Genomic DNA, 14840 nt, shown 5'->3' with positions numbered 1-14840 from the left:
TAAACAACAGAGTCAGGAAAGCTAAACGTGAGATTTCAAAAACCATGGAGGACAATTAAAAAAAGGTTTTTTAAAGCAAGTTTGGAGCAAGAAAAAGACTATTCATTGTCTCCTTACTTGTAGAATGGAGGCATAACAGTGTCTCAGTGTTCCTGGCTGTGATTATTAAATGTAATAATTAATGGCCTTACCCAGTGGCCCACACATAGTAAATGACTGTTTCCTCTATCCCATTATGACTATGGGAATTTCTTTTTAGTTACCTTGAAGAATTTATGCTTTGCTCAGGATTGTAGTCAAGCCCATCCCAACAACTGTGGTAGTGAACAATATTTGCATGATCAAGCACTGCCAAAGCTTTCACTTCACGCTCTACCTTCCTAGTTAAAAGAAACAGGGAACATAAAAGCGTCAGTATCCATCCTTGATAACAACAACAAAACACCTCGAGTAACAGGAGACAACTACCTATATTCCCTTATTAAACAGTCGCCATGGTTCCCACACTGAGTTTTAGAATGGAAGCCAGCAGTGCTCAAAAGGAAAGAGTGAACACACAGAAAAAACACAGCTGTTCTCACTCTCAACATAAGAGAAAAAACAGTAACTTAATTATTCCAAACATCACAGTTTAAAAGTCATACGTAGTAGTCTGTGAACTGCCAGTGATGGAATTTTTTTTTCTGGGGGGGAGCTAAAAAAAATCATCCACTATGTTTTATTTAGACTTGTGTTAAAATCACTTTGGATTTCATAAGCAAACCCCATTTGGGCAGCAGTGGTAGGTAACACAAGCAGCATGAAGAACCTAATTCAGAATTTTCAGTGTGTGGCAAAAGTACACAAAGGGGGTGATCTATGCAGAGAGACTGAAATTTCATTGCACAATGTGGAAGCTTTACAGGGATGTGTAGTCAAGAGCTATGACAATTCTATGCCAAATGGAATAAATAAATTTGAGATTTCAAGGATGAGAAAATAAGCAAACATTTTATAATTTTTTTTTAATTTGAAAAGTTCTATATGATGTAAAATTTATAAAAATAAAGAAAAAAATTACTCATATGTCAACACAATCCTAACATAATCATTTATTATTTTAGATTATTTCTTATAGTCTTTCTTCATATACATGTTTACATATTTGTAATTATAGGGTATATTTTTATCCCATTTTTTTCCATATAATGTATTAGCTTTAAAATTTTCCTGATTATTATACAATCTGTATAACCATCATGTATAAAGTTTTTAATGTAAGATTTCAAAACTATAAAAAAGTAGAGCAAATAGTAGAATGACCCCCTACCTGGCCATCACTGCTTCATCAGATAAAACAGTTATTAACTCCTGGACAATCTTGTTTCATTTATACTCTTACCTACTTCCTCATCTTTCCCCTGGATTATTCTAAAGCAACTTCCAGCATCATACTATTTCATGTATAATATTTACAGTATATAACCCTCATTTTTAATGACTGCAAAATAGCCATTGATCAGGGGAGAGAACAAAACATACTTAATCATTTCTTCATTGTTGAACATTTTGTTTGCTCTAATTTCTCACTGCTATAAATGACATTGTGATTGTGATTTTTATCTTCTTGAATAGCTTTTCCCATAATCTGGGTAATATCCTTGGAATAGGTTCCCAGATAGGAAATCCATGGGTCAAAGCATATAAACATTTTTATGGCTCTAGATTAATATCGCCAAGTGTATTTTTCACTGTGTTTTACCAATTTATGAAGCCACTAGAAATGTCCAAGATACTGCACCCTTATCATAATTAAGTATTACCATTAAAAAAGATGTTAGGGGAGAGAAGGAGCAACCGTATTTCATTCCTGTTAAGCAAAACGATGAAGAAGGAAAAAGCCTTGCTTTGATGCCGAGTAGGTATGAAGGTATTTCAACTGCAAGGCATTGTCCACGGGACAGAAAGTAGGTTGGTTTAACTGGATGAAGAGCAACTGGGACAACATGCCTGCTTCTCCTCTGCTCATGTCATTTTCCTTCACCCATATCCCTTTTGCATCTCCTCTAGTCCTTGAGGGATCAGTCGGGCCAAGTTACAAATAGTAACAACTGCCAGAAAACAACAAGCAAGACTGGTGAACATGTGATTTAAGACCTGCTTCCTCTGTGTTTTCCTTCCTGAAGGAGTTCTGCTACCCAGTAATTGCAGTGGGGTGGGGCTTGGGAAGGGCACAGATAATACATAAGACAAACATGGGAAGCACTGGTATATAGTGGGAACACAGCAGATTGGTATTCCAGAGGATGACCTCTAAATCTCCACCTTGTTACCACAGTAGATAGCGTCCAATATGGTCATCATGAATTCCTTCTCTCCGCATACTTGCATCCACTCCTCAGATTAAGAGGTAGTCTATTTGCCCTCCCCTCGAGCTGCTCTTAGTGACTTTGTTTAACCAATATAATGTGGAACTTCCAAGACTGCTCCCTCCTGGGATGAGTTGCTCTGGGACAGTCCTTCTTAGAACCCAACAACTAAGTTGTGAAAAGCCAAGACCACATAAAGGGGCCATGTGGAGGCGCTCTGGTTAACAAGTGCCAGCGGAACTTGTAGCCACAGCCAGCATCACTGCTAGCCATGTGAGAGAGCCATCTCCGATGTCCAGCCTTGTCGAGCTTTCAGATGACTCCTGACCGCAAATGTATGAAGAATGGCCCACATGAGCACAATCAACTCATAGGACCACTAGAGATAGTAATAACTAGGTGTTTTTAAGCCACTACATTTTGGAGTGGTGGATTATGCAATAATAGACAACGAGCACCCACTAGCTTTTACCTTTGTCAAATCAGTTCATATCTTTGGATCTCAATCCCTTCATCTGTAAGATAAGGAGATGAAACTAGAAAATATCGAAGGTCATCTTAAGCTAAATGATTTTATAACTTTAGTTTTCATCAAGACAGCCTCAAAAGGATGATCAGTGGTATATCCATTTTTTAATTGAAGTAACCATGGTAAAGTGAGATCATTTCAGAGTAAGCCAAGCTCCTCATGGTAGAATGACATTTTTAAGGAGGACTAAAAAATAATAATAATACGCTAGTGAAGAAGAGAGATACATAAAAAAGAATAGTTGCAGGTTCAAAACACCTTCCCATTCAAAAACATAAAATATTACTACTTACTCGTTATTATATTTAACACATTTAATAACATAAGTCTTCTCATCAATTCTGTGTTTGGCTTTGAAAACTTGGCCAAATCCACCTGCGTCAAGCGGTGTTACTTCTGTAAAATCTCTGATAAACCTTGAAAGATGAACGTTACTGTTATTCTGAGGTTCAGGGTTCGCTGCTCCCCACTCCCATCCTCCCACTTTCCCTTAACAGCACTGGTGAAACGGACTGTCTAATAAGCAGGACTCTCCTCTTCTGAATAAGAAGGATCCACTTCACAGAAATTCTTGAATTGCAAAGGATAGGTCTTCCCTCTTCCCATCCCAACATAACAGATCACCCCTGAGAGTCAGTCACCTTCCGGTTAAACAAAAGTCATGGTAAAGAATCTTATCCCACGTATAAAACTTTAGAAAACAGTGCCACACTGTGTTCCCCGGTTACCACCAAGCTGTTACAAGGGAAATGAGCACGTGCTCTGAGCCTGCCTACACCGGCAACTCCTTGGGTTTCCCCTCTCCCTCGTGCCCCACATTCCATCATTAACCCTGCCAATTCTCCTTCTAAAACACAGCTGCTCGTGTCTGCCCACCTTTCCCTATCAGTCCAAACTTCCATCAGACTCCCGCAGAACTTTGTTCACTGGACACTCCACTTCCTCTCCTTCCTCCGCTCTATTCCGTGATCCACAAAGCAACCAGTGTGATAAATACTAAGTCTGATCGCGTCTGTTTATTGCCTAAACCCTGCCATAGCCCACCCCTGCATTCAGCAAAGCCCAGAAAGCCCTTACATGGGCTACAAGGGGCCACCTGTTTGGCCCTGCCTCCCTCTCCAGCTGGTCTCGTGGCCCCGGGCCCTTGCTCACTGCCCTCCCAGCACATGGCCTTGTCTCCCTCCTCCGACGTTCACATCACCTTTCCCACCTTCACCTTCCCACATACTCTTTTGCAGAAGCTCAGGGCCTCCCCACAAATGTGACCCCAGAGAAAGCCTTGCCTCACCCCTCACTCTACATCCAAGGGTTCTGCTTTCATTTCTAACCATGTCATGGCTTTTCCTTCAGACCTCTGACCACGGTTTGTAATTACAGACTTTTTCATGTAATCATCATCCCCTCAAAACTCCAGGAGGGCAGGAGCTGTTTCTATTTGTTCCTGCCATAAATCCAATGTCCAACACAGTGCCAGGTATATATTAGGTACTTATTAAATATTTGGTGATTCTTTATTATTTTTTAAGCTCATATTCAATGTCCCCCTGTTGCAAATAGGCCTCCTTTGTTTTAGATACTTTATTTAAGCCCAAACACATGATCTACCACAAAAGCAACCCCTTTTCAAAGTAAAATCTGCTATGGAGCTGGAAAATGGAAAACAGATCCAAGTGGATCTATTCTGATTCCTGCAGGAGTACTTTTGTTGAAAAAAAAAAAATCACTGGTTTATAGAAATATTTGCTTTCAATATTAAAACCTTCCATAGATGTCAGAGAAATCCACCTGAGTATCACACAGATCTACACTTACCACATGCCATTTGAATTCATCTAAATTGTGTTCCTCCAAGAGACAATGATCCTTTGTGGGCCTGATTGTGCTAAAACAATTAAACAGTTCAGGTGGAAATATAATTTAACCTGCCTGATGTTCAACAGTCCCTTAAGAAACTTTTGTCAGAGGAGCAAATGTATCCTTAAATTCTTTTTCACAGTTTTCCCTCTTACCTGGAGTCCACAGTATACATGTTTTTTTCCCTCTCCACAGGAGAGTCAAATCTAGGTGCCAAAGATCTAAAAGTTAAGAGAAGCCTGTAAACTCAAAACTGAAATCAAGTGTAACTTGTTTATATTAGTAGGTTTCATGTCAGGCACTAGGCTTTTTATATTTTGAGTCAACTATTAGAATAATGAGGTAGCAAATACTAACCTTTTTCTTTAGAAACAATATGGCTCTCTGTCCTCTATTTTTCACTCCTTTCTTGGTTCCTCTTTTGTCCTTAACACATTCTTTGTCAGCATGCCGCTGGCCTCTCTTTTTCTCCCTCTAGACTCAAAACCTCAGGAAATATATCTCTTTGAACTCTCATCCTGGTTGTGTTTCCTTTGACCTTTATTCCTTGCTGGTGGTAAGCCTCCTACAACTGGAAGTTCAAATACCACCTAAAACTAAACAAATACAAATTGCTATCTCTCCCCTAAGCTGTCAAGTCTTCAACTCCCTTAACACCATCAGTGCCATGACTCTTGTCAGCATCTCATCCACAAGGAACAATCTTCGTATCCTTTTTCCTTTGCATCTTCTTCACCCAGTTCTATAACTCTGTTCCCTCAAGTCATGTCTACTCTTCCTTTACAGTCTGTCTCACAAATGCTCCTCCTCCCTCCTCCCTGACTCTAGAACCACGACTGACAGCCTGATCATCTCACACACGGACCTCTCCCATCTTCATTCAAATACCCGCATCAGGCATCAGCTCTCTGCAAACATCACCTACTGTTTGGAATGTACTGGAGCCTTATAATGGCTCCTGCTGCCATCTCACTCTCACTGCTGACTATACTGACATCCTTGCTTTTCTTTTCAGTTCAAGAAACCAAGTCACCATAATTTTCATAACATTTGGTCTTTTTTTTTCTTCCCCAAGTTATGATACCATTTCTACCCTACCTGCTTATCTGCAAAATAATGCACTTCTCTTTTGTGTGTGTGTGTGTGCGTGCGTGCGTGTGTGTGTGTGTGTGTGTGTGTGTGCGTGTTTTGGCCGTGCCACACAGCTGTGGGATCTTAGTTCCCCCACCAGGGATTGAACCTAGGCTCCCGCAGTGAAAGCACAGAGTTCTAACCACTGGACCGCCAGGGAATTCCCATTATGCACTTCTCGTGAAAACATCTCTCCAAACCCACTTCCTCTGTCAGCCTCGTCCAAAATAATGCCCTTAACTTAAATAAATAATACTCGACCAACAGCCCCATAGGCCTGTCTACAGTGTAGTGTGTGCATATGTTCAAAGATTTCTCTACGTATTTAAAAGTATTGTTTGTAGATTTCAAGATTTCAGTGAGCCTTAATTATGCTTTCTACTCTGAAACTCCACTCAAATAAGGGCATATAATACTCTACAAATACTGAAGACTTAATAAATAAGGCTAATAAACTAAGTCTGAAATAAAACTACATTTCAAAACATGTTCAATGCATAATGATACTCACCTCTTCACCTTTCCGGGATTATTTCTGGAACTGTTCTATAACAAAAGAAAATAGAGAATATCAATAGTTTCAGATGATTAAATTAAGTATCTTGCTTTTTCTTGCCATCCTTTCTCCTGTATGTCTAGATGGTTCTTTGATCACATTTTTTTGTCCTTAGATTAACAACCTCATCAATTTGTATGCTCTCACTAAGCCCTGCTTTCACTGCACTTGGCTATATCAAAGTTCTCACCGATTTTAGCAATCAGACAGGTATGGCAGGAAGGTCAAAAAAGACAAATTGTAGGACATGTTCTGAAGAAGCACTGATTCTCCAGGTATAGAATATGGCCTCCTAGGTGATCCTCTGGCCAGCAGATCTTAGCAAGAACGTGTGCATCACAATCACTCACAGTGCTAGTAAAGACACAAGTGTGGCCCAGGGATCTAGTTTAAAATATTTTCACTTTTAGGACAAATTAATAATTTAATTTTAACATTTAGCCAAAAAAGGAGTCTTTGATGTATCTCTCAAAAATTAATATCATATAGCTCTTCTTCACTCATATTCACTTTCATTCTGTTAGGTTTTGTGGTTTTTTACCAATTTTAATATGCTGACACAGACTGCGAACACCAGACTAAGATTTCTGGAGCTCATATCACCTGCCAGCCTCAGTTTTGCAGTGACTACATTATGATAAATTCAGACATTCTGTTCATGGACAATATTGTTTCCAATATCTTCTATTACAAACAATTTTGCAAAGAACATGCTTATACATGTTTCTATGTGCACACATACCCATGTTTCTCTAGAAGACGTACCTAGGAACAGAACTGTTTGGTGGTACAGCTGGCACACCCTCAAGTCTACCACATGTTGCCAAATTGCTCTCTAAGAGGGCTGTACCAATTTATACATCCACCAGCAGCATATAATAGTTATAACAGCAACAGAGCTGTGCTAACACTTAGTATAGCCAGACTCAAATATTGCCAATCGGATGGGTTTAAAATGGTATCTAACTGTTGTTTTGATTTGCATTTTCCTGATTATTATGAAATAAAGCATCTTTTCATACTTTGTCTGTTGCCCATCTGGGTATTGCTTCTCTGAACTGTCTGTTCAGCTCTTTTGTACATTTTTTTACTGAGTTGCCTGTCTTTTTCTTATGGATTTCCTTGTAGTTCTTTATAAATAGGATAACTTTGATAAACACTAATCATCACCACAAAAACTATCTGATTTTTTTTTTTTTTTTAAATCACCTGGTAGAGGTTTTTTTTTTTTTTTTTTTTTTTAAAGTTTTAATTTATTGATTGATTGATTGCTTGATTGCTATGTTGGGTCTTCGTTTCTGTGCTACGGCTTTCTCTAGTTGCGGCAAGCAGGGGCCACTCTTCATCGCGGTGCGCGGGCCTCTCACTATCGTGGCCTCTCTTGTTGCGGAGCACAGGCTCCAGACGCGCAGGCTCAGTAGTTGTGGCTCACGGGTCTAGTTGCTCCGTGGCATGTGGGATCTTCCCAGACCAGGGCTCGAACCCGTGTCCCCTGCATTAGCAGGCAGATTCTCAACCACTGCGCCACCAGGGAAGCCCCAAACTATCTGATTTTTAAGTTTAGTTTTTAAGTTTAGTTCTAGTTTTTTAAAACAGAAGCAGAACTCTATTCATAAAACTTTTAAGTACTATCCAATTGATAGAAGAGCTGAAGCCAGATCATAGAAAATATATGAAAATACAAAGGTGAGTAGAGGGAGAAAGATGGGAGTGAAGAATAGAAGAATTTTGCATGTGAAGAATGGGAGTTAATAAAGAAAGGAGAGAGTGAAAAGGCTGCAAAATATTTTGATTTAGTAAGAACACATGAGAAAAAAATAGAAAAATTATGGTTGGGTACTGGGGGTCATTTTTAAATGGGGAAACACAAAGGAAAATAAGATTAACTAGGAAGCACAGAGATTAATACTTTACCCCTGGGGATTGGAAAGACTTGTCTAATGAGTCACTGTTATCATTGCTTTCCGCTTCATTTGCTGAGAAGTCATTTTCAGATGGTGATTCAGAAGCACTAGAAGAAAAGGGGACAACTATTAGTTTATGAATTTTGCCTATTTTTTGTTGATCAGTAATTGCGTTTTCTAAATTCTCCTTAAACGTTAAACATTTTCATAAAAATTTGCTCTTTCAGGCCACAATTTGAATCTGTTAAATAACACAACCGTTTCTCCACACTTACGATGTGTTTGTTGCTGAAGAGTTGCTTTGGACATCACCACACACAGTATTGAAACAACCAGAGGATGCGTCAGCTTTCTGAAAGATTTAAGTGCAACTAAATTACTTCTCCATAGTGACCCAGTCTCTGGGAACCAACTACCACATTTATTTCCCCACATTTACCAAACTCACAGCCATAAAGAATTATGCGGTTAATACATTTTTTATGGATGTTTGATCTGGATTTAAAAAACAACCCTGAGTTGTCAACAGAACCGTGATCCCTCTGGGCCCTCATGGTCCCATGGCTCATGGCTCATTTTTGGGACACAGAATGGAGGAATCCTTTTGCTATGTGATTGGCTGTTTTGGCATCATCTAAACATCATCTAACCTCAAATCAACTTCAGGGAGAATTTTAAAGTATAAAAATTAAATCCAAAGGCAGTACATACCATTAAATTTTCTGACTGTATCTTTTCATAAGCCAGTTTAGCAGCCAATTGTCTTGCCTCCTGTTTAGTGGAACCTATACCAATACCATATTCATTCTCTCCAATTTTGCATTTATAATGAAATCTAGGAGAAATGATGAACAGTATTAACCCAAATACCAAAAAACAGTAAATCTAACTCATGATTCAGAAAAAGAAACACATATTAACAAAGGCCTAATATAACACTAATTTAATAGGTGGCTTCATAGTTCATTTCTTCTTTAATTTAAACCTTCAGTGAGATGGCTGACCAGTTTGCCAGAATAACCAGGATTGGCTAACATCTCAGCTTGCATTTTCCAGGCAGCTTCTAACTCTTTGTTGCTTCATTGAAAGATCTGGCATTAAGGTACCAAGTGGTGATTTTTTAAAATTCCCCAAAAGGCAAAAGACATGGAGGCAGAGAAGGAAGACAGATCCAATGAATTTTTCAGAGATGTTCCACTGGAAAGAAAACGCCAGTAGAGGAAGTGGGGCTTCTACAGGAGAAATAATAAGGTTAGAGTGTTTTTGTAGGAGATGGGCAAAGCATCCCTAACTTCAGCTCTAACTTTAGCATTTTCTGCCCCCTGCTCATGTGCACAAAAACCTAAGAAAACCCTCACAGTGCAAAAGCCCCATGCTGAAGTCACCCCCTCCTCATATGAGCTGTAAGGATGCTTGTGGTTAGGCAAGGATCCTTGGACAATTATGTAAGAACTATATTTAAGGTGGCAAAGCAATGGACATGGCAATTTATATCATGGAGTTACCATGCAGTGCTACAGAATTATTCCAGTATGATTTGTCACAGAGGGAAACACACGCTACCAGGGTGAGTCTTCCCCGCTAGGCTCTGAAGGGAAAGTTAGGGAGCTGGGCTGAGTGACTGGATCATTTCTATGGCTCCTATTTTTCTCCAGCACTCCCTAAATAGAATTCTCTCTTACAGCGATCGAATGTTAAAGCCCTTAATTCAAAGAAACCAAACAGGTGAGCTACGGGAAAACAAAATAGCCTCTTAATTTACTGAGACTGACTCACAAAATTCACCTTTGACTATTTCACTCCAATGAATCCTATCACATTTTTCTCTTCCTGGTTCTGGCCTAAAATCCATCAGGGTGAAAAGTAAAACATCCATAGCTGAGTCAATTCCGAGGACAGTATCCTAAAGTGGTTGTTTGGACTATTTGCCATTTAGATATTTTTTCCTTCTCCCTCATTTAACTGGTTGGTTGTAGCTGAGAAACAATCTCCCTCACGCTCATTTGCTTTCTGCTTTTCCCAGTTCAAATCGATTCTTCTTCCTCACGTCCAAAGTCTTAGCTCACTGGTGTCGTTCTCAATATCTCTGACTGACGCTCTCATCTGTCCCCCTCATCATATCCCTCAAATCCTGGTCTCCTCACAGTCTAGGGTGAAAGCCCATTCCTTCTAATACATGGTATTTGTTTAGAGAGTGACACCACTTAATCAAATCTGAAGGACAAACACCTGGACAAACAGCTCTAATCTGACAAGGGTGGAAAGAGAGTCATTCCACACGTGTGGCAGAGCTGTTTTCACACAGCGACTGCCACTGTGACCTCAGGGATGGGAAGATGTTCACAACCCTGCAGCAGTGGCACCCCACCCTCTCTTAGGTTTCCTGCAGACTAAACCATCCAGATATACCTCAGAAATAAAGGATTCCTCAGATTTGATCAGTTATGGGATATGGGTCCCAAGTCTTCAGCAATTAAGCATTTCAATATTTTAATTACAAAGATGTCCCATTGCTTGTAAGTCATATAAAACCTTTTCTGCAGAACGTACCAAAAAGGACAGATATTTCCAGAAAATGAGACATGAGAATAAGCCTGCTCTGTTGCTTAGATACAATGAAACAGAAGGAAAAGCACGACATCTCACTTTTCGGGCTCACTGTCCCTCGATTCACATTCTTCATAAATTACAGATAGGTTTTTCTTCTGGGAAATCGTATTAACACGGCCTATGTAATTCTCAATGGGTGGTCCTTCTGAAGGACTTCCTGTCTGCAGTGATGAAGGACTAGTGGCCTAAAAGAAAGAAATGTTTTGTTTAATACAGATGATAACCAAAATTTACTTTGTCTAATAAAATTACTATTTTTGTCTAATAAAATTATTAAATGAATAATTTGAAAGACAACTTTGAGTTTATGGATTTCCCTACTATAATACTTTAATAAAAGTATAAGTATATATCTTCCTCTGCCAGAAAAAACCCACAAGGATAAATTTTAACAGGAGAAAAGAAATCAGCCATTTTCCTTTCATAGTTTCATAAAGAAAAACAAAATAGTCAGTTTTCTTGTTTATCCGGTAAAACTCTATAACATTTTCTGGTTTGCTGTGCCCTTTGTAAATCTCAAAGAACAAGACAACAAATACTGAAGTAAAGCTATATCCTGGATCACAACTTCACAGGAAACATGAACATAATAGCATTACTCTTCCATGCTATCTGTCCCTTTTTAAATTCTTAATCTGACAAAATCTTGTCCAAAGTTTTTCTACTTTGTTAACTTTTGGTTTTACTTATCTTCTTTATTATTTGTTTGTTTTTTTCACATTAATTTCTGCCCTTATTATTATCACTGTTTTTCTTCTGCTTTTTTGTGGGGAAAGGTATTCTATTGTTCCTTTTCTAACTTCTTGACTTGGTTTTCTGGCTCTTTAACAATTTATCAGTTTGTGGTTTTTGCCTGATTTATTTTGATCAATTTTGATTAGAAGGGTGACATCTTTAAGTTAGATTTTTTTTTAATTAAAAAAAATTTTTTTTTTTCTTTTCTTTTTGGCTGCAGCACATGGCATGAGGGATGTTAGTTCTCAGACCAGGGATTGAGCCTGTGCCCCCTGCTGTGGAAGCACAGAGTCTTAACCACTGGACGGCCAGGGAAGTTCCTTCAAGTAAGATTTTTCAAGAAAATATCTTGAATACTAAAATTTTTCAAGATTTTCAAAATCTGAGAATGATACACTTTTGTCCCACATGTAAAATGACTTCTTGTCTCATTTTACAGCTGCCGCTCCAATGTCTCCTGGTTTTTAATGGTGCTGTGAACAGCATGATATTTTTTTTTCATTTTTACATTTTATATAATTTTTTTCTGCCTAGATGCTCATAGGTTTCTTTCTTCATCCCTGGAGCTCAGTACTTTCATAAGGGCTGATGTTGTTCTTGGTGATTCTGTATTTTTCTGTATCTGTTGAGTTGCTGAGTTGTTTTAACCTGCAGCCAGGTCTTTCTTTATTTCAGAAATGTTTTCTACTGAAGTCTCTTCAGATAGCTTTTTCTGTACTAGTTACTCTGTTCTCATCTTCAGGCATACCAATTATACATATGTTGGTTCTTCATCATCTGCCCTCCATATAGATCATTCTCCTCATGGTCACTACTATCTCTGTCCTTTTTCGCTGCATTCCCTCAATTAGGTGGAGGAGCTCCTTCCAGAACCTGTTAGCTCATTTCTCACTGTTTCCTTAGAGTATGTCACTGTTGTTGGCACTCTAAATAGTATTGTCCCATTTTGCCCACTCTTCCCTAGGTGTACCTCTCATTCAGGGTTCTACAGAAATGGGGCCAGGAAAAAGACTGAACTAAACTTTGAAAGCAAAAGAAGTTGTAAATTGCTTTATTCTGCATGTGAGTATTTTCTCACAGAGAAAAATACCATAGATATTTCTGAGTTCCCTTTCACTAGGGAAAAAAAAGGTAATTACTCACCTTCTGTTCTTTACTAATTATTTCAAAAGCTAATTTGGCTGCAGCATTTTTGGCTTCCTTCTTTGATCTACCTTCAGCCTTTGGAAATTCTTTGCCATCTATTATAACTTGATAGGTAAACCTAATTACAAAGAAAAATTCACAAAATATTATAAAATTCATGCATTATCTAACAACAAGTGTTCTGATCATCACTGCTTCCTATGACTACCTTTGAAAATTTTAACCTATGTTCCACATAGAATTCAAGCAGTCACGCCCAAACAGCAAAATAGCATATCATCTTGAAGCATGGAAAGGCTTAAACCCTCTTTTTTCTCTGGAGTCCTCTGAAGTTACCACTTTACATCAGGAAGACAGTACTCTCTGGCAACTTTGCTCTCAAGCTAAAGAATTGACTTCAAAATTGTGCCAGAGCTGCCATTCTCCCAGTTTATATTTTCTAGGGATATACCATTTTTTATAGCAACTTACCTTAAGTTATGTGGAGGTCCTGTCTTAGACAGTTCACGATACTTAAGTACTGCACTGTTCTTTTGCTGGTACTTATTAAGTTCTTCTATATAGAAACATGGTGAACGACCACTGGCCATTTTTTCCTACAGTAACCTACAATAAAAGAGATGTTTGAAAGAGGTGATACACTCAGAACATATTTAATCTAATTTTCCCAGTCTAGTTTAAGAGACAAAACAGGATGAATCTCCTTTATATAACTCATCTCAGTCCCACATAAATCCAGAGAAAACTTATTACAAAATCTTTCTTTCTCTCTCAAGGACTACACAATCAAGCTAATTTCTCCAAGATCTTCTACTTTCAAAACTCAACTGGCCAAAAAGTCTGGAGGTCCTTCTCTGTAACTTTTCTTTCTGCCTCCACTGAGTGTCAAGTGCAAGTTTGTCCACCTGCTTGAGAAGTTAAAAGCCTGCAGGAGTAGAATTATAATTATTTATGTTGAGAAGAAAAAGGTTGAGAGTATATATAAACTTTATGAAATCATGAAGGATTTAGTTGTATGGACATTGATTCTTCTATGAAATCCCCAAAAATCCCCCCTTTGAAATTGTCAGAAGTCAGTTTTAGGACAATTTACTTGGCAGGCAAATTATGCCCCTGTTTATGGTTCTCACTGGACCAAGATAGTAGCAATGATTTAAATTACAAACAAAATCTAAAGAATATAGAATCTAAATATAAGAGCCAAAGCTATAAAACTTTAGAAGGAAACATACGGGTGAATCTTCACAACCTTAGATTTGGCAATAGAATCTTAGATATGACAGCAAAAGCACAGCAACAAAAGAATACATAGATAAATTGGGCCTCATCAAAATTAAAAATGTTTATATATCAAAGGACACTACGAAGAAAATGAAAAGACAATCTACAGAAAGGGATTTTTATAAATAATATATTTGATAAAGACCTAGGATCCAGAACATATAAAGAACTTTTACAACTCAACAACAAAAAGAGTTAAAAAATTAAAAATAGGCAAAGGACTTGAACAGACATTTCTCCAAAGAAGACATACAAATGGCCAACAAGCACATGAAAAGATGTTCAATATCATTACTTATTAGACAAATGCAAATCAAAACCACAACTAGATACTACTTCACACCCACTAGGCTGGTAATAATAATAATAATAATACAGTAAATAAATGTGTTGGTGAGGGTACAGAGAAATTGGAAACCTCATACATCGCCGATGGGAATGTAAAGTAGTGCAGCCACTATGGAAAAGAATTTGGTGGTTCCTCAAAAAAGTTAAACTTAGAATTACCATATGACCCATCAATTTCACCCCTTTGGTGTATACCCAAAGAATTGAAAAACAGGTTTTGAAATACTTATGCAGGAATATTCATAGCAGCACTATTCACAATAGCCCAGAAGTGGAAACAAATCAAATAGCTATCAACTGATGAAGGGTAAACAAAGTGCTCTATATCCACACATGGGATCTTATTCAGCCATAAAAAGAATAAAGTATTGAAACATGCTACAACAGAGTTACCTGTC

General features: G+C 38.1%; 1 protein-coding gene across 4 annotated transcripts in view; it reads right to left on the bottom strand.

The window, feature by feature from the left end:
* The window catches only part of EIF2AK2 (eukaryotic translation initiation factor 2 alpha kinase 2), a 31651-nt gene that overhangs the window by 11196 nt on the left and 5615 nt on the right, over positions 1 to 14840 (bottom strand). For 2 of the 4 annotated variants that reach the window (XM_082356777.1, XM_082356778.1), the window contains 10 exons: positions 13285 to 13419; positions 12811 to 12931; positions 10969 to 11117; positions 9034 to 9157; positions 8598 to 8674; positions 8333 to 8429; positions 6374 to 6408; positions 4887 to 4952; positions 3171 to 3293; positions 264 to 380 (listed from right to left, as the gene is read on the bottom strand). In XM_082356777.1, the coding sequence (XP_082212903.1) occupies positions 264 to 380; positions 3171 to 3293; positions 4887 to 4952; positions 6374 to 6408; positions 8333 to 8429; positions 8598 to 8674; positions 9034 to 9157; positions 10969 to 11117; positions 12811 to 12931; positions 13285 to 13403 (1028 nt within the window). In that variant the 5' untranslated portion in view covers positions 13404 to 13419. The remainder of the gene's footprint in view (positions 1 to 263; positions 381 to 3170; positions 3294 to 4886; positions 4953 to 6373; positions 6409 to 8332; positions 8430 to 8597; positions 8675 to 9033; positions 9158 to 10968; positions 11118 to 12810; positions 12932 to 13284; positions 13420 to 14840) is intronic. The other 2 variants (XM_082356779.1, XM_082356780.1) reach the window with 2 other exon arrangements.

This window comes from Balaenoptera borealis (genome assembly GCF_965194805.1).
Source record: "Balaenoptera borealis genome assembly, chromosome: 15".
Classification (NCBI taxonomy): Eukaryota; Metazoa; Chordata; class Mammalia; order Artiodactyla; family Balaenopteridae; genus Balaenoptera; species Balaenoptera borealis.
This window is presented reverse-complemented; position numbering and strand designations above follow the sequence as displayed.